This window comes from Colletotrichum destructivum, chromosome 10, assembly GCF_034447905.1.
Source record: "Colletotrichum destructivum chromosome 10, complete sequence".
In the NCBI taxonomy this organism is placed as follows: domain Eukaryota; kingdom Fungi; phylum Ascomycota; class Sordariomycetes; order Glomerellales; family Glomerellaceae; genus Colletotrichum; species Colletotrichum destructivum.
This window is the reverse complement of record NC_085905.1, coordinates 2,231,036-2,249,735: the sequence shown is the minus strand read 5'-3', so window position 1 is coordinate 2,249,735 and position 18,700 is coordinate 2,231,036. Positions and strand designations below refer to the sequence as shown.

Genomic DNA, 18,700 nt, shown 5'->3' with positions numbered 1-18,700 from the left:
GTTTCCCTATCATGTGCTATTGATCTCCGAGCCCCTTGAAACAGAGCATTTCGGCCACTTTCCCGATACATATATGGTCTTCTGTCCCGTACCAAATATCATAGGCCTCGTTGAACTCGTCAAGCTGCTTCTCGTTGATGATGCCCAGTTGAATCGCCTCTTCCTTGCCGATACCCGCGCCTATAATGTTCAACATCTTGGTCTGCCTCTCTTCCCCGAGGCCTACTGTGATTTTTCCTCCATTCTTCTCGTAGCCTGCCTCCCGCGCCCATTCCACAAGGTGAGACCCAGCTTCAGGATCACCACCCTTCGCTCGCAACAGCGTAGCGGCGATGCGGCCGTGCAGCCTCATCGCGGGCAGATCCGGCCTCCAGACCACCTGCCTTTCGATGTCCAGGGGGTCTCGCACCGCCACCACGCCGCCGGGCTTGCACACGCGGAGAAACTCGCGGAGCGCCCCGACGCGGTCGTGTACGTGTGTGAGGCAGGTGTGAGCGTGCACGATATCGAAGCTGGCATCAGGAAAGATGGAGAGGTCCTCGGCGTTGCACACCTCAAAGGACAGGTTCTTCGGCGGTGTCTCGACGGCATCGTCCAGGTACGTTTTCCGGGCGTGTTTCACCATGTCGACGGAGTAGTCGATACCGACGACCCGGCCGCTGCTGCAGAGGCTGGCGAAGTCCCTGGTGATGCTCCCGGATCCGGCTCCGACATCTAATACGTGGTGATGTGGATGTACATGCGGCAAGAGATATGCTGCCTGGATCTCAGCCCGGCGGTGATTGTAAGACGATTCTCTCATCGTGGTTGTTGCTGGCCGAAACTGGTGAGGTTTGCTACTTCTTGATCTTGGTTGACATTGAAAACACACCAATTTGTGGAACAGTAGGATGATCGTTGTTTGGATGCATGTACGAAGCAATCGTCATGCACGAACTGGTGTGCAACGTAGTATTTCTACGGAATTGTAATTCCGACTGACCCCGGTATCAGGACCTCACTGTCTCTGAGTCGCGCGTTGACGTGTGATCGGTATGGTATGGAATGGTAAGCTTCCTGTCTCCACTGGGATTCTCTACATTGTACGAATGCGGCCCGAGTCACCTCGCCCTCAGGCTTTATCCGAAAACCGAGCCGGACACATCGTCAACTTGTGCCAAGCGTCCTCTCCAACATGCAGCCGAGAAGCCGGCAGAGCACATGCTTCTAATTCGAATAGACAACTTTCCTTTAGTGTTCTTCTGCTTCTCTCCGCAGCAATCCTCGCCTAAACCGGGGCGTCAACGTAGCGTTGCAGTTGCTGGCCAAATAATTAATAACAGATACAGATGGGCTGGGGGATCCTAGAGTTGACTGAGCCCCTGCAAACCTTAAAAACGTTGATCCTCATTACATTGTCTACTAACTAAGTAACCTTCTGCAATCTATAACCCCGCCGGGGACTTTTGTCACCTGAGCACAGCTCAGTCGTATTGCCCAGAAAAAAGAGGAGCATGGCCACCTCGAGACTCACTGGTCTACCCTGGTTGCATCAGAGAGTGGGCCATGGACAACTCGACACACATTCACCGCTGCTGTGGATTTCACGATAGATGCAAACTACGAGTCGATCTTGCTCATCAAACACTTGAGTGACATCGCGGTGTCGGTGCCAGACATCCGCCCGTCGAGCCGCTTACTCGCGCTCACAGTGAAACAGTGGAACTGTTTCCACGTCGGTAAAAATGAAGTTCCCGACGGAGGTGTGTGTGTAAATTACATAGGAGCGTGCCATTATCGCCGGGAGAAACACCAGCGAGGGTCCATGAGCTGCTTCATAGTCCGCACGTTTACAGCGTCAGGCCCACCCGAGTTCTTCGAGGCATCTGGCTGCTTGCACCTTGCCAACTCTTTACCAGAACAACCAACTCAGCACATGTCACAAGTTCTTGTTGTGCATAGCAGGTAAGCTTCTCCGACGAAGAGACTAGTGTCCAGGGTCAAGGTAGCAATGTCAATCGTTACGCCATCGAAGACATTCACACCCGGCCTGGAGTTCCAAAACAGACAGTACTTCGACCCAGAGAAGAAGTTTCACGATGAAGTAGCTGCGGCGCTCGGCATCGTGCGGGATAGGCTTCCAGTAAGTGAGCATTCCGGTCCACTATGATCTAAGGTTCTTCGCCCAGTGAACGACGCCACCCGCGGGTCCCAAACTGCTCGGTTCAGTCAAAGGCTATGAAATCGATCAATCGCGGCTGATTATTTGAAAGATTTTGGGAGAGTTGAGAGCGCTTTTGAAGCTCACATTTGGGGATGCCACATATTCCATCCCCCCGATTTTCGTCGACGCCCGCTCTCACCAGACTCAGCTTCTAGACTCAGTAGGAGCTAACGTCAAGGTAGACGTAGAGGTGACAATCAAGCCAGAGTACGTTGTACGCTTCCATGAAGGCACTTTGGATCCCCGTATGGGACTCTTCATGGATGCTCGCGTATACGAACCATCGGTGCCAAAGGGCGACATTCCCAAGCTGATCCGTTTTGCGGACCTACTCAACAAATCACCACCCTCCCTGCTGGGCAATGCTCAAGACCTTGACCCATCCGTCTTGCCTCAGCCAACCGAGGATATTGAACAGATCAAAAATGACCTGATCGAGTACGGTTACGGGTCAGTTGCATGAGACCGGGCTGTTCTCACGCGCCCCGAGCCTGGACGCGACTTTACCCGTCTAACTCCAAGTTGCAGACTCGTGAAGAACGCCTTGCTCCCTAAAGAAGTCGAGATAATCAAGAACGCGGTCCTCCAGCAGGCAGCCGGAGAACGACAAGCGGGGGTCGCCACGTTCGACGGCGGTTCGAAGGGGCCCAACCAGCGTGTCTGGTGCGTTGTCTCAACCATTGAGGTCTGCGGGTCGTTCGCAGGAATTAATTGCATTGTTTTCGTAGGAACCTCATCAACAAAGGAGACGAGTTCATGTAAGTGTTTCGAATCTTACTCGGGAAGCAACATGACGGAACTGAGTGCTAACCCAAGACGTGACGTTGAAGTGATTTACTCAATCACCCACTCATAGACGCGATTGTTCCGTGGTTTCTGGGGGACCATGCTCACATTTCAACGCTGTCGGCCAACATCGCGCGACCCGGCAACGTGCCGATGCAGCTTCACACCGACCAATCGTCCAAAACGCCGCCGCAGCGCGACTTGGCGTTGGGTCTGAACATTTCCTTCTACCTTGTGAACACCACCGATATCAACGGGGCAACGCGGGTGTATCCGGGTTCCCACAAGGGCAACGTCGCACCCAGCGATATATGGACTGTGGTATGTGCGGGCTGAAACCCCCAAGATCAAGTCACGAGAAGGCTCGCCGCTAAGAGAACGTGTTTTCGCCGCAAACAGGAGGGTTCCATACCGGCCGAGGGCCCGGCCGGGACCGCGGTCGTGTTCGACAACCGCCTCTGGCACACGACAGGGCCGAACCGTGCCAGCGAAGGCGAAGTCGAGCGTCCGGTGATACTGCTTCACTTCGTGCGGTCCTTCGTGCGCGCCGGCGAGAACCACTATCTCTCCCTGCGCAAAGATGTCGAGGCGAAGCTGCCCGACAGGCAAAAAGCCTTTTTCGGATTTCGCAAGATCCCCGGCATGGGGTCGGTCGAAGGGAACACTACTCCGGGCAATGTGACTCGAACGGATGATGCCATTGGACCGCTGCGTACATCAGGTTAAGAAATGGAGACATGGGACACAGCCGCCTAAGAGCGATAGAATTGACGCTATTCATATGTCTTATTTGACTCAAATCTTTCTTGGATACTTCATGCTTTCCTGTCTTTTACCCACAGAGTGATGAAGTGTGTTTACGAAGCCAGACAGAGAGAATTGTGGTTCAGAATCACGATCGTCGGTTCAGATACCTTGGAACTATACTGCGAGGTGCTCTCCGTCCTGAGAACATATTCCAAGATGAACTTTGAAACCTGTATTGTTTGCATGGTGTTCACGAGCTTACAGAGCAACTAGCGATCGATGTGTTCCTGACGTAGTGGACCATCAACGTAAGTCTCTTTTTTGATAACTACGAACAGTTTGTCTGACTCCATCTGTGTTAATACTTAAAATCAAGGTGAACCTCTTCCTAGCCTGATACTTAGACCGTCTATCACCCCGGTTTACCATTCTCATGAGACTTGGGCCCTGTTGGTCTTGAAGACGGACAAGAGGGAAAGAATTTAAGAAAGAGCCAGAAAACGAATCATTGACGTTTTTGTCTGCTGCGTTGTCTTGATTCTTCGTAGGGCCCGTAATGCTTTTTTGGTGAACGGATCTCCAAGCCTTGAAAGTGAAACGCGTCCATAGTGTGTACATGTTTTACTTAGACAACCACAACTACTAAATAAGAACATTGAGCTTCGGGAGATTGCCTATAACTCCATAACTCAAATTTTATCTACCATTCATCATCTCCTGAGCATCAATGCAATGGCGTTGCACATGCAGGCCCCTTTGTTTATGTGATGCTTTTGCCGATTGCCGCAGTGGGGGGGGATTCTTCGTGTTTAATTTGGTTGGCTAATTGGTTAGTAGACGACCCGCCGGCTTAGAATTTGTCGATCGCCCTCTAAAATAGAATATAGCTCTCTCATATTATAGACGCCAAGCTCTGCTGGCCAGACTAACAGTGTTGCATTTCCTCGTGCAATCTCTCACTACTTTTCTTTGCAGATCATTTGACAACATAGCCTCCGGCGCCAAGCATTCATAATTGTAGTAACTTTTAAACTCTCGGCTTTGACCGAGTAATGCGAGTTCCCAACACCCCATCGTGCGTATGACATTCTATAGTATAAATGACCGCTTGCCCGCGGATGGACGGAAACCTTGACATGGGAATTTGTCATTCCAACCACCATTCAGTCTTTACTTACCCAACTATCAGTCACTCTTTACCCAACACTTTTACTGCTCAGGCGAAGTCAGGTCGCACCACTACTCCAGCTATACCCATCCCGAAGCCGCCAGACAGCATCGCAACCATGCACTACTCCCAGTTTCTCCCCTTCGTCACTCTTTTCGCCTCCTCTGTTGTCGTCGAGGCCAGCCCAACAGCCATGCTTGAGGGGCGTGCGGTGGGACTTGTTGCTCGCGCACCGGAGCCGTCAGGTGACGCGTGCATCAAGACGCCATTGAGCGCAGAGCCCGACTACTCATACTACACGTTCCACATCAACGCAGACATCGGAGAACGCGCCAAAAACGCGGGACTTACCAAGATCGGCGTGCAACAGCATTGCGACTCGAACGGCGGTCTTTTTGGAAGTTCGTCACCCACGCCGCGCTCCCTCACCTCTTGCATTGACCGACTGACTCTAACTCGCGCGCAGTGTGGGCCACGAACACGAATAACTGGGCGTATGTGCCTCTGGACAAGTTCGGCCCCGAGAACCCGTACAAGGTCAAGGTCAACCGCTGCCAGAAGGGCAATGACCGTCACGTCTTTAGCTACAGAGTATGGCTGTGCAACGAAAACGACTGGTGCGGGACTACGGCCTGCGGCTTGGACCGGAAGCTCTGTCCTGAAAAGAAGACTAAGGCGGTTGACTTGTCAGACAACTTGATCTGGCCATGCGCTCTTTAGGGTGTCTGGAACGCGTGCGTATCAGATTAACGAATCAAGGATTCTGATTGCCCACGACTTAGGTCCTTCAAAAAGACCCCTTTCTGATGGAAAGAAGAAATTTGGGACAACAGCACAGCAGCTGATGGAGCTTATTCCTCGAGGCTAAGAAGATGACCCAGTCCTGCGTCTGTCCTAGTGGTAATAGTAAAATTACATAGTTTGTGCAGCATTTATAATGACATGAATATCCGTTCCCGTACCGTTGTAGTGTTCTTGCCGAGTGATAGCCTGCACGGCAAAGTCTCGCTCCTCCATCACTTTCCAATACAGTCTTGAAGCCTCGTATTCGATATTGGCGGGGCCGCTCCGCCGAGTGTCCGCCACCAGCTCAACATCGCCTAATCGCACCAAGAGGAAACGGCGTCCGGGTCGGCATAGCATGTCAGTGAGTTGTCGAACGCGCACGGGAAGCCGACTTGCGACGCAACTGTCGGAAACAAGAGGTTATTCTCAGTTCACTGCACCACAACCCCCATAGCTCTGGAGATTTCGAATCCACTTACCAGCCTTGCAGAGCGTTTCAAAATCATCACCAGAGATCAGATCTTTGACTCCAACCGACCGACACTAGGGGGTTATGTCAGCATGGAAACACTCACGCCGGCAGTGTTCGCCGACGGTAGGAATGGCTCACCCTTCCGCTGGGTGTGTCATATTGGACGCTTCCCCAACTTTTCTGTTTGAACGTTAGATTGACTGGACAGTCCCAAGGAGAGATGTTGCCAGTGGGGGCAGCGACTTACAAGTTGAGCGAGCAAGGCCCTCTCCGAATCGCATGCTTTGGTGGTCAGACGCCAGTTGTAAGTTCCGCCGTTGTGGCAAGTGCAGGAGTCATGATAGCGCGCGTCACTTTCACGATGTCAGTCTCGAGACGGTTTTGATCGCGTGTGTCGACCTGGGCAGACAAAGCTAAGATACGTAAACTGTGGTGGCCACTGAGAACTTACGCAAAGAAGGCGAAGAAGACGGCACCCGCCAAAGCAGATGTTGAGAAGCGCATGGCTGTTTTTGAATTATGTGATGAGTAGAATCAAAGCAAGCTGGCAGGGTTGTTCAAACAAGAGGCTCGTGCGGTCTAGGCTGATTGATCTACAGATATAATCCGGAACGCTATGGCTTAAGTAGTGGTTCGCGGATCCTGCAGACCATGAAGTCCGGATATGTCGACTCGGTTCTCCTGGCACTATCACTATCATTTCAAAAACGAAGCTCGAGTCAATGATTGATCATCTGATAGATTGCGGGTTGCCTAGTCTTGCCCCCGTTGTTGTAAGGTGGATACTGCCCTCTCCCACCGGTCCCCCCCCACGTGTATTGTTTTCAAGGTTGCTTGTAAGTGCGTGTTCTGAATCGCAATTGCTTGTTACCTAGATAAGCTAAAACATGAAGGGCACGAGGGGATCGGCATACGGACTACCGAACTCGCGAGGGATTCGGAGCTCGTGGTCCGCGGATGACGGCACATTAGTCGGGCCCGCCATCGACTCGAGACCCGCTGATTGCAATTACTTTCGACCTCCGACAACGCTTTCTGGTGCCGATATTCCGTGCGGGATACGCATCCCACGAATGACAGACGTGCAGGCTGTGGGGGCTGACCTGAGTCAACAACAAGAAATTCGAGTACCCTCATGGCCTTTTGGCGCTACTAGAGTCGATAACTGATAATGTTTACTCCACGGTCTCAACTCAAAGTGGGCATAGACTTTTCTACCATAGTTGCTAGAAACACTCTGAACCGACCGAAAGGCGCGACGAACTCCAAACCCTTGCAAACTCGCAAGCACTGACAGCGAAAGAATTGAGATCGAAAACCAACGCTCAATCGACTCGGTTTCCTGGAGGTTTGATCCCCCTCACTCGGGCTCTAAAGATGCTTCCATTCAGTTTGAAACAATAGTGCGGAACTTTCGGTTCGTAGTGATATATCCCGTGATTGATGATCCTCGTGTGTTATGGAGCATCCTGGCATCCCTAGCATGCAGTCTATTCTACCGTTATCTCGTACGGGGCAAAGAGCAACCAGGAGATTCGCACTAAACGAGTCATATCCATGTTTCTCTCGATGTTCATTCGATATTACTCCATCTGGACAATAATGTGCTGACAACCACTGTGAACCACATGTCGTGCCCTTGGACCCTCCATTGGCAGGCACACGTGGATTCTGGTCCTCTACTCTCGTGCCAGTCGTGAAAGACTCTGGGTCAACCAGTTGCTATCTTACACCGATATTTCCAGATTGCCTCATGACCAAGTGGATGACCGAGTGGGTGGTTGGGTGGGCGGAAGTCATCAACTGCTAGTCATTGTAATTCGGGCAACGAGGGGTGGGATGGAATCATCGGGAAAGGCACTTGTTGCCGAAACATGCAGGCCCGGGTGTCTTTGGGGAATCCAGATAATAGTAAACAACGAAACCATAAGAAGCATAGGATCTCCCCCCAGATCATATTGAACTCTTCGCCAAGCAGCAGCATCCTCTCTCACACAAGAAAGACTCTATTCAATAATTTCCTTCACTGTGAATACATTACAGCCCTCGGCTCTCGCATTCCGCAGTCATGAGATTCACACTTCCGTTCGCTCTCTTCGCTATTGCTGCGACGGCAGCCCCAACACCTGAAGGCACCCATGCAGATGCCGAGAGTCTCCTGTCCTCCATCTCTTCCGTCGATCTCGCCCACGACGACGTCATTCTCTTTGGCGTCGGCGGGAAATACCAGGTCCTCAAGGACGCCGAGTTCCAAACACTCAAGGAGACCGGTGTCTTGACGTACGGCGGCAACGACAAGGTCGTTGACACATTCGACCACCTCAACGTGACCAATGTCACATCGACGCTTGAGGCCCGTGACTGCCCTGGCCTCAACACCGAGATCCACGTCACCGGCTCGACCGACTTCCTCGACTGGGATGTCCAGATGTCCGCCGTGTGGGGAGCGCAGCAAGCGCCCGTCCTCATCGCCGTCTCACACGGGTACTCGGTCGCCAACCAGGTCTCATTCGGGGGCGGCATCAGCTTCCCCATCAAGGCCATCGGCATCAGCCTCAATGCCGACTACACGAAGACGTGGACGACGACCGACACGACCACCATCACCTACACTGTCCCGCTCGGCTACTACGGCACCATCATCAGCCAGCCGTGGACTCACCGCGTCTTCGGCAACGTGTACAAGTCCTGCGGCACCGACAACTGGCAGAAGGGCACCTTCACGGCCAACAGCCACACGAGCCAGAACTACGGCGGCATGGACTGGGTTACCGGTGTGATGCGCCTCTGTGCGAGCAAGACATACCCCATTCCTTACTGCGAAGGCTCGGGCAGCCACCACTGAGCGTTCATATTACATTGTTTCTTCCCCAGATCCTAGTCGCTCGGAGACTGAGTGTGTTCCTCTAGGGCTGGAAGGACTCAGGGGTTCCGAGTTGCTGTAGATAGCGGAGCGTAAACGGCACGTATCACTGGCTGGGCGTGCAATGGAAGGAAGTTATCGTCATAATCCAGCTTTGTTATATGCTACTAGCCGCTAGATGAGTAGAGCAGTCGGTGGTCTTTAAGTTCTTCTATCTCATGTCACTCAAGTCGCGTAATGTTAGAGTTCGTGTGAATCAACTCATTGATGCATCACTTGCGGTTCTATGCTTCCTTTATCGTATTGTTAACTACGAATATTTTTCCATGCCTACAAGTTCGAAGATGGATGCCAGGTTCGCGTGGCGGATACAGGTTTGCTAGGAGCGACGATGGCAGATTTGTAACATGATACTCTGCGGAGTGTGCATAAACATCCATGATCTTGACTCCCGGCAACGAGTATTATACTGCTGGCTTGGCTAGACCCTAACATCGACCCACCTAACAACATCCGAGCAATGCCAAGTAAACGTAAGGGGCAATACGCACACCTTGCTCCTGAATTGCCAAGATTTAGTCTATTGATTGTCTACACTAATTACGTTAGGGATAGACTTTTGTACTAATCTTGTAACCAGCGTATACATATGACTGGAATACTTTTGGTGGCCCTTACTAGTCACTATTACTGTTCCAATCTCTATGGCTCTGCACTCAGACAGTTGGTTGGATCCAGTTGAACTGGAGTTCAGCGACATGTTCCTGTCCCTCGGCTGGGGCGCCTCCTACTCCTCCCTCGGGCAGGGCAACCTGCGCGTCCAGTTCTGTTCCCTCTCAGACGACGAGATCAAAACCCAGGAGCTGGCCATCGTCGACGCATCTTTGGTCTACGAGGCGAGTTCATGGCCAGAACGTGGACGACCAGCAGCCACGCGTTCAACTTTCGCATGCTCGAGGATGTGGGAACTGCCCGGTGCCACTTTTGCCGTCCGGACGCCCAAATTCCGCGGCAGCTCCACGCAGCTAGCGCCGGGACTTCATATTCACGGCACCGTCCCCGCGCCGCTATGGACAAATAGTTTGAGGTTATTTGGGGCTTCGCATCCTCAGAGGCTCTGCTGGGTCCTATTTATGCCTTCTTCATTTGGGGGCCCACGTCACGGGCTGGGGGTAAAGTCCTGCACTTAACAGCCGTCTCTCACGAGGCAGGCAAACCTGCTAGACATGTGGTACACACCCATTGCCAGGGCTCGTATCCACCGCTCGCCTCATGACTTCACAATCATGTGTCACTATTGGTTGCCTGATTGATGCGAGATGCATGCGCTGGCAAAGAGATGCAGCCGTGGACGAAAAGTGCACCTGCAGATGCATGTCAGCTTTGGAGACCGGCTGCGCCTCAAACCCATCGCCCAAGTAGAAGATCTATGCCTCCGCCCCTCCCTCTCTCTCCCTTTGTCGAGTTTTAGCAACCTCAAACATCTCGCCATGGAGCCGATAGGACTTGCAGTTGGAGTCGCGGGCCTGGCTGGCCTCTTCTCCAGTTGCCTGGAAGCCGTCGAAAGGTTCGACTCTTACAAGAACTTTGACCGTGAATCGCGTTCCTTGACCACACAGCTCGACGCCGCCAAGCATCTCTTGGAACAATGGGGCCATGCCGTCGGCATCGAAAACGGAAAGCTGTCGGACAACCATCATCCTGCTCTCGACAACGGGAAAACACTAGAAGTCGTCCGCAAGCTGTTGTCCAGCATCCAAGACTTTTGTGGCGGCTCAGACGATGCAACGCTTCAAACAACAACGCTGATGGACGGCGACTTCCTCAAAAGCGGCTTACTTCCTTCACAACGGATGAAGCAGTCTCACCATGGAGCGTCTGCGAATTCAAAATGGAAAATGACCTCCTGGGCGCTTACTGGGAAATCGAAGCGGACAAAGAACGTCCAGACAGTTGCCGTACTAGTGCAGCATCTGTACAGTTTGGTTCCTATCAACGATTCCAAGGAGATACAGTTAGGACAAAAGTCATCAGCATCAGCTGCAGACATACGCGGTTCGACCCGATTCCCTTCCTTGACTGCATGTCTTCTCGACCTAACAGTGTGAAGATGCTTCCCCAAGCGAACATAATTGGCTTGCAAAGATTCAGTCGCTCATAGACAAGGCCGAAGAAGAAATGAGAGGTACGTATGAGAATACCACCATAGCCTTGTTTTCTGGTTATTAACGGGTCCCAGCCGAAACAAAGAGAGACCTACTCGCCTGGCTAGGTTCCCCGTCTTCGAACGATCTTTGCGACGACTCGATCAAGAAGAGACTGGAGGGGACATGCGAGTGGGTATTAGAGCGAGACAGCGTACTTGGATGGCTTTCACCTGAGACTTCGCCCGATGGCGCCAGCGTGCTCTGGATCAATGGCCCGGCAGGGTTCGGCAAGACTGTTCTGTGTGCCAAACTGGTCGAGATTCTTTCGTCCAGTCTTCAAACACCCGTCGCACATTTCTTTCTGTCATCCAAATTTGAGGGTCGCGATGATCCCTATGCAGTCATCAGATCGTGGATTGCGACGGTCTTCTTCAGAAGCCCAGCGGCTTTGGACGTGGTTTACAAGAAACGGTTGGCCCAACACGAGCAGGTCGCAACGCGGGCGACTATTATGAAGCTCTTCCGCGAGGTTCTGCAAGCTGTGCCGTTCTGCACCTTCGTCTTAGACGGCCTGGACGAATGCACTTGGCTGGGCGAGAACCGCAACGACGGTAACTCGGTAGCCCGTTTTCTCGAAGAGCTCAGACAAGCAATTACCGACACCACTGTCCGAATTTTGGTTACCAGCCGCAACGAACCAGAGATTCGACAAGAACTCTCGCAGTTCCCTGGTTTTAGCAAGTATGCGATATCTCCCGAAGACGTCCGTGACGACAACGTGGCCTACTCCAGAAGCATCGTCAACAGCAAGCTGCCGAACAAAGACGAGCCAACAAGACTCAGCATCTCTCAGAGAATGGCCGATCGCAGCAACGGGCAGTTCCAGTGGATCAAGATGCAAGAGGGGTTCTTGAGGAAAGGCAGGAATAAAAAGCAGCTCGAGAAAGACATTGACGAGACCCCGGCCGGCCTCGACCGTCTCTACGATCGGACCTGGGAGAGGATCGAGGGATTGCGAGACGCGGAAAGAAATAGAGCATTCTCCTTGCTCCGGTGGGTCGCGTTCGCTCTGCGACCTCTGACTGTCTGCGAGATCACTGAAGCCGTTCTCATCAACGATGACTGTGACGATCTGCCGATCGACGAGTTGCCGGACTCCATTGACGACGACTACATTGAAAGTGAGATCTTGGGTCTTTGCGGATCCTTGATTGAAATAAGGGGCACTCCGTCGGACTCCTCTCCTGGATCCAGGAACATACACCTGACGCACTTCTCGGTCAAGCAGTACCTGTTGTACAAGATTCCGTCCCGGGGAGCGGTTCTACTCGCCAATGAAAGCCTGCGCGCATCGAACGAAACCCTCGAGGGTGTAACCCTTGCTAAGCTGTGTCTCCGCTACATCAGCATCCAGCGGGTCTGGGATGAGTCTTCTGTTGAAGACGAATATCCAACTGGGACTTCGTTCCGAAATTACGCCGCGCAGCATTGGCACCAGCACACCGATTTGAGCAAGGCGGATGACATGCCGTTGGTGGAGGCCATGAACGCCCTTTTTGACGGACGCTTCAAGACTTGGGAGTCCTGGAGAAAGTGGTTTGATCTCAACGGCGAGGACTTGGATCCAGAGGCGACGGAAACAGCGGCAAGCCCCTTGTACTATGCTTCCCGTTTGGGACTGACAGGGGTCGTCAAACATCTCATACAACACTGCAAACACGATCCGAACGAAAGCTCAGAGTCGGGAAGAGCAGCGCTTGCGGTTGCATGCGAAAGGGGGAGTCTGGAAGTTGCGCGAATGCTGCTTGAAGCAGGTACCAAAGTCAACGTCACAGGTTACCGAGGACGAACGCCTCTCTATTCGGCATCAATGAACGGTCATCTCGAAGTGCTGAAGCTGATCCTCGATAAGGGGGGCGACTTGACGATTAAGAACGTTTACGGAAGAACTCCGCTAACTGCAGCCGCGGGCAATGGCCACCTGGAAGTAGTCAGATTCCTTCTCGCCAAGGGAGCAGACATCGCAGTCGCTGATGATGATGTTTGGACGCCACTAAATTCAGCTGCTGCTGACGGCCATCTTGAGGTGGTGAGGCTCCTTCTTGAAAGGGGGGCAGGTATCTCAGTGCCTAACAAGAATGGGTGGACGCCACTGATCGTAGCTGCCTCTAACGGCTATGTTGAGGTAGTGAAGCTACTCCTTGACATAGGAGCAGACATAACAGTCGCTGATGATGAAGGTTGGACGCCACTATGTTCAGCTGCTGACAGTGGCCATATTGAGGTGGTCAGATTGCTCCTTGAAAGGGGGGCAGATATCGAATTTGTCGATAAGGGTGGACAGGCGCCACTGAGTGTAGCTGCCAGCAAAGGCCATATCGAGCTGGTAAGGCTACTCCTGGAAAAGGGAGCAGATATCTCAGCGGCCACCAAGAGCGGGTGGACGGCACTGATCGTAGCTGCCATCAAAGGCCATCCTGAAATTGTTAGACTTCTCCTCGATAATGGAGCCAACATCACAGATACTAGCAAAGACGGATCAACAGCGCTTGAATTTGCCGCGCGAAACGGACATTACCGGGTAGTTGAGTTGCTGCTTAACAACGGAGCTAATCTTGCAGTCATCGACAACACAGGAGAGACGCCGCTTCATTCAGCCTCCCATAATGGCCACATTGAGGTTGCCAAACTACTTCTCGAGAAGGGGGCAAGTCCAACAGCTGGGGACTATGATGGATGGACGCCGCTTCATTCAGCCTCCCAAAATGGCCACATTGAGGTTGCCAAACTACTTCTCGAAAAGGGGGCAAGTCCAGCAGCTAAGAATCACGATGGATGGATGCCGCTTCATTTAGCCTCAGCTAATGGCCACATTGAGGTTGCCAAACTACTTCTCGAAAAGGGGGCAAGTCCAGCAGCTAAGAATAACAATGGATGGACGTCGCTTCATTCAGCCTCAGCTAATGGCCACGTTGAGGTAGTCAGGCTCCTTCTTGAGAAAGGAGCAAGTCCAGCAGCTAGGGACTGCAATGGACAGACGTCGCTTTACGCTGCCTCAGCCAACGGCTGCGTTGAGGTAGCCAGATTACTTGTTGAAAATGGTGCGGTTGCGTCAGTTGGAGACGAGCGCAGCAGAACCAATGTCGAGGTGGACAAGCTGCTCATCAGCAAGGGGGCAGAGATTTTCGTCGCCGAAAACAAGGGCTGGACACCGCTGCATGTTGCGTCACAAAAAGGCTTCATCGAGCTGGTCCGGCTGTTCCTCGAACGATTCCCAGTTCACGCCGACACTAGGGACAACTTCAGGCGCACACCCCTCTTTTACGCAGCAACGCAAGGGCGCAGTGAGGTTGTTAAGCTGCTGCTTTCCCGTCTGGCATCTGCCAATGCCATGGACCGCTACAATGCGACGCCTCTGATTGCGGCGGCAAGGGATGGATTCGCAGGCGTGGCAGAGCTTCTGCTCAACGAGGACGGCGTCTGGTTCAATCACAAGGACAAATTGGGCCGGTCCGCTCTTTGCTGGGCGAGGCAGAGCGGAGATTATCAGACCATTCAGCTCCTATTCAAGCATTCGCAGGGGACAACAGAAGCGCAGCCAGGCAACGAGAACACGCCGACGGGAGACAGGGCAGCTTTGTTCAATCCAGATTTGGGCTGGTGCGATGTTTGTACGATCTGCCTTCCGGAAAGCAAATCATACCATTGGTGCAAAGAGTGCCCCGGAGGCGATTTTGTCATCTGTTTGGATTGTTTTCAGGCAGGTTTTAGGTGTCTGGACGGATCCCACAAATTGATTCTTCAATCGTCAGACTAGAGACAGAAGGACCAAGAAATGGGAAAGTAGATTTTGTAAAAGTATTCGCGGTGTAAGGGGTGTTTGACTGTATATCGGCAACTCACAGATCTGGCAGGAACCAGCTGTCTGTCTGTCTGGCCGTAGAAGAGACTGTCAGTAATTGCGACATGGACGATTATAATAAAGCCTGGAAACTAATTGTGGCCTGTAAGTGACTTGTTCTGTGTCCAGTCTGAAGACCAAACATCTTGCAGGTGGGAAAGGGCATCGGCGCTCCATGCTCTGCTGAACCCACCTGTAAGTTTGGTGAGTCGTGAATGCCGAATTTGGACTTGATCGAGTTCAAAAAGGAGAGGAAGAGAGGTGTGAACAGTAAAATGTATCACGACCTACCTAGGAATCGAACCTAGAATCCTCAAAGTGTGACAAGGGGGGGCCGAAATCTGACGCGATGTCGTCTCGCCAACAGGATAACGAAGATGCAGTTTCGCGCAAAGTCGATAGACATGTAGGTGCCTTCTTCCTTTTAGCGAGACCCTAACGCGATTCCAACATTATTTTTAGAGACAACGGGGTTTCCAATCGTTCCCTTTCAGCGAAAACCTTTCCACTGGTCAGCTCTCTCAATACAAAATGGTTGAAAGCAGTTGCAGACTTTGCCGGTGTGTTTTCCGGTATGACATGACATCGGATGGGACGGCCGAGGCGAATCCTGGAAAAATCCAACAAGACGAGGTGAGACCATGAAAGACTTCGTGCGTGCCAGGTAAGGGAGATATGGAGAATCACTCTCGAAGTCACTTTCTCTGTGAAATCCTTGGAGGCCTCGCGTCTGTTGCTAGGAGCTGCTCGGCCTCAAGAAAAGTCGACAAATTGCCCAACTGAGCTGTCTCGGAGGATGTCCACTGATAGATATGATGGGATCAGAACTAACCCTCGGGTCTCATGGATAAGATAGAACAGCAACAGCTCTGGGGCGACATGCATCACCACTCGTTGCAGGCATACGTTCGGTTCACGAGGACTGAAACCACAATCATGGGGCTTGACGATATCAAGACCTTTGTTTTCCTTCTGCGTTAACTAGGCTATTGTTTTGAAACAATGTTCTGAATCAAAGTTCGGAGCCAAAGTTCCCGTTCCGATTGACGACCACATAGCGAAACCAACTAGAGAACCGATCCTTCTTATCGTGTGTCCTTTCCACGATACATGATGCCGGTGGGGCATTTTACAGACGGAGCCGCCAATAATGCTCCTCGATCATGTCTCCGTCAAGAACATGGGGCAGCCACTGCATGCGAGCTCCCTCGCGGGTGCTGACGACCTCGAGCACGATGTCGGTGGAGGGGCTCAGCCTGGCCAGGAGGCGGACGCCCTTGGCCTTGAACGGGGCCCAGAAAGCCTCGAAGTTACAGCCGTGCTCCTCCCGAAGCATAACCAGGCTCGTGAGCTTGTCGGGGATGTCGATGACGCCGGCCTGAAAGGGCTTGAAGTCGTACATTCTGTGGATGCCGTAGCTCTCGGTATAGAGGATGGCGATCTCGGCGAGGCGGGGCAGGGCCACAAGGGAGCTCACAAAGCCGGTGCTCGCCGGCGACAGTTGGTGGGCAGTTCAGCTGGACCTTCTGAATCTGGTAGAGGATGTAGCGCGAGCAATGGCTCTGCTGGAGAGCGGCGTTGGCGTGGTAGTTGCTGAGCGCCTCGGCGAGGTTGATGTTGATACTGCAGAGAGGCAGGCAGAAGTAGTCGACCTTGGGGAGGATCCAGACGTCAGCCAGGTCCTGGGAGCAGGTCTCAAAGGCCTTGAAGCGAAGGAACTTCTGGTTAACAATGCTGCGGGTCTTGCTGCAGATCTGCAGAGGGAGGCGGATGGTAAAGAAACGCTGCTTCTGGAAGATGGACCACTCTGCCTTGTCTGAGTGAAAGGAGTTATCGCGACCTCTGAGGGCAACGCTTCCCTCTTTGTTAGGGCTGTAAACGACCCAGAACCTCAAAGGCTTGGCTTCCTCCTGCGCTATCTTAACAAGCATGTCGACAATGTTGAGGAAGATGTCGTGGCTGATGGAGCCAGGTCCGGTCTTGCCAGGCTTGGTTGGGAGCAGCAATCGGGTAGGCATTGGCTTTTTGAGAGCGCTCTGACAGGTGCCGTCAAGCACAGTAGTCCCATCAACACCATAGAGACTGCCAGAGGCTGGATGCATGTACATCATAAACAGAGCGTAATTAGCTGGTGTATGTTTAGATTAGCGACAGTGGACCAGAGAATAGATTAGGGTAAACAATACAATCCATGTCGGGCAGTCTTGCTTATTTAAACTTGTCGCGGCTTGCAGGTTATGCAGTGAAGAAACTGTGCTTGCTTTTCTTTGCTTGGCCAGAACCAGTCACTGAACAACGGATTGTGAATCTCCGTTGTCCTTGTTTGAGAGAGAAATAAGAACGGCAAGTTCGTTGCAGTAAAAGGCAAAGGAGGCGGTGTTGAAGGGAAGAAATCTCCTTGCCGGCCAACTCAAGTGAGACGAGTCAAGGTGAGGGTTGTGGAGGAGGATGAGAGAAGCAAGAGAGAGAGAGAGAGAGAGAGAAAAAAACAAGAAGAAAGGGAGCCTCTGAAGAAGGAAGGAACTGATCGGTCTCATATCTAGGTCGTTCTTTCCCAAAAGACTAAGTCCAGGCTCAACCTGGTGTATTCATTTCTTGCTTCTCCCTCATGATACATACTAATGCCTTAATGTTAAGGACCACTCTTCTTCTTGTGTATGTAATCAATTCTTGGAAACAGCTCAAGGTTGAGTTCCAACCCTACTAAGAAAATGCAGTGTATGTCTTAGCATTGATCTGGTGACTAGAGCAATGTATCACCAGTTTGACATCCAAGTCGCTTGGTTAGGAAAACTGTTTGAACTATGTTATATGTAATTTGAAAGGTCTAGATATCAGAAGCAAAATAAAATCGACGGTCTATACTTTCAGCAGAGCGTCTCCAGACCATAGTCTAGACTTTGAACAGTCAAAACTTATTACCCGGCACTGAGTTTCGAGTATACCCAGGAAATTGAGGCAGGCGGAAAAGCCCAGCGTAATAGACCATCGCCCGAGCTAGTAACATGAGAAGACAGTTTTCTTTCTGTTTAGTTGACATGTGACCAGAGTTATGATGCAAGCACGGGCGGCCTACTTGGCGGTCTAGATGTGGTTTTCAACCTCCGGGGGAGAAAGCGCAAGAGATGTTATATCCACCGGATGGTGTTGCAGGTACATAACGAAGGCGGAGATCTGGATAAGATTCTAGGGGGCTCTTCTGGTAGTTCATACCAACGACAGCAATCGATAAACTGGGTTTCCTGTGTGCAATGTACATATGAGCATCTCTATACTCAAGGCAAGCGGTCGTTGACAAAGGGCGCAAACCCTCAGTCTTCAGAACACACACGTCGCTCTCAATATTTTACAATCCGGAATCTGAGCCTGTCGGCGTGTACTTATCTACCTCATCTGCTTTTGGACTGCAAAAAGGCCGTGACGGACCCCGGCAAAGGCAGGGCCTATGGTGAGTGGTCAATCCATTGATACGCTAGACTATTCTTGCTGGTTGGAAATAGTGCGTAGTCAATTTTTTGTACGGATTTATTAAATTGCTGAGAGCTCAGATGAATTGCAGAGTCTGGTTTCGCGCAGTTCAGTCCCAGGAACCTAATGAACGAACAGCTGCAACCCGCGCCATACAGT

At 52.0% G+C, this 18,700-nt stretch overlaps 8 protein-coding genes across 8 annotated transcripts; 5 read left to right on the top strand and 3 right to left on the bottom strand.

Annotated features, from left to right (window-relative positions):
• Positions 1–7: 7 nt before the first annotated feature.
• Positions 8–965, bottom strand: CDEST_14964 (Putative methyltransferase type 11, S-adenosyl-L-methionine-dependent methyltransferase superfamily). Its single transcript, XM_062931120.1, has one exon. The coding sequence runs from the start codon at positions 800–802 to the stop codon at positions 17–19; it is 786 nt and encodes a 261-aa protein (XP_062787171.1). The 5' UTR covers positions 803–965; the 3' UTR covers positions 8–16.
• Positions 966–1,862: 897 nt separating this feature from the next.
• CDEST_14963 (Putative phytanoyl-CoA dioxygenase) lies at positions 1,863–3,797 on the top strand. Its single transcript, XM_062931119.1, has 6 exons — positions 1,863–2,122; positions 2,253–2,653; positions 2,732–2,866; positions 2,932–2,961; positions 3,034–3,310; positions 3,389–3,797. Exons 1-6 carry the CDS (start codon positions 1,991–1,993, stop codon positions 3,713–3,715), a joined length of 1,302 nt encoding a protein of 433 aa, XP_062787170.1. The 5' UTR covers positions 1,863–1,990; the 3' UTR covers positions 3,716–3,797.
• A 1,025-nt stretch (positions 3,798–4,822) lies between these two features.
• CDEST_14962 (uncharacterized protein) lies at positions 4,823–5,625 on the top strand. Its single transcript, XM_062931118.1, has 2 exons — positions 4,823–5,305; positions 5,371–5,625. Exons 1-2 carry the CDS (start codon positions 4,837–4,839, stop codon positions 5,622–5,624), a joined length of 723 nt encoding a protein of 240 aa, XP_062787169.1. The 5' UTR covers positions 4,823–4,836; the 3' UTR covers position 5,625.
• Positions 5,626–5,712: 87 nt separating this feature from the next.
• CDEST_14961 (uncharacterized protein) lies at positions 5,713–6,804 on the bottom strand. Its single transcript, XM_062931117.1, has 5 exons — positions 6,614–6,804; positions 6,410–6,515; positions 6,301–6,342; positions 6,170–6,233; positions 5,713–6,093 (listed from the first exon to the last, which is right to left on the bottom strand). The coding sequence occupies exons 1-5, from the start codon at positions 6,664–6,666 to the stop codon at positions 6,005–6,007; spliced, it is 354 nt and encodes a 117-aa protein (XP_062787168.1). The 5' UTR covers positions 6,667–6,804; the 3' UTR covers positions 5,713–6,004.
• Positions 6,805–8,140: 1,336 nt separating this feature from the next.
• CDEST_14960 (uncharacterized protein) lies at positions 8,141–9,291 on the top strand. Its single transcript, XM_062931116.1, has one exon. The coding sequence runs from the start codon at positions 8,231–8,233 to the stop codon at positions 9,005–9,007; it is 777 nt and encodes a 258-aa protein (XP_062787167.1). The 5' UTR covers positions 8,141–8,230; the 3' UTR covers positions 9,008–9,291.
• A 438-nt stretch (positions 9,292–9,729) lies between these two features.
• On the top strand, positions 9,730–10,215 carry CDEST_14959 (uncharacterized protein; the record flags this gene model as incomplete). The annotated part of the gene is made up of 1 exon (XM_062931115.1): positions 9,730–10,215. One exon carries the CDS (start codon positions 9,730–9,732, stop codon positions 10,213–10,215), a length of 486 nt encoding a protein of 161 aa, XP_062787166.1.
• Positions 10,216–10,395: 180 nt separating this feature from the next.
• CDEST_14958 (Putative NACHT nucleoside triphosphatase, P-loop containing nucleoside triphosphate hydrolase) lies at positions 10,396–15,024 on the top strand (the record flags this gene model as incomplete). The annotated part of the gene is made up of 3 exons (XM_062931114.1): positions 10,396–11,080; positions 11,136–11,210; positions 11,265–15,024. 3 exons carry the CDS (start codon positions 10,396–10,398, stop codon positions 14,987–14,989), a joined length of 4,485 nt encoding a protein of 1,494 aa, XP_062787165.1. The 3' UTR covers positions 14,990–15,024.
• Positions 15,025–16,202: 1,178 nt separating this feature from the next.
• CDEST_14957 (uncharacterized protein) lies at positions 16,203–17,266 on the bottom strand (the record flags this gene model as incomplete). The annotated part of the gene is made up of 3 exons (XM_062931113.1): positions 16,203–16,514; positions 16,597–17,201; positions 17,260–17,266. 3 exons carry the CDS (start codon positions 17,264–17,266, stop codon positions 16,203–16,205), a joined length of 924 nt encoding a protein of 307 aa, XP_062787164.1.
• Positions 17,267–18,700: the final 1,434 nt, after the last annotated feature.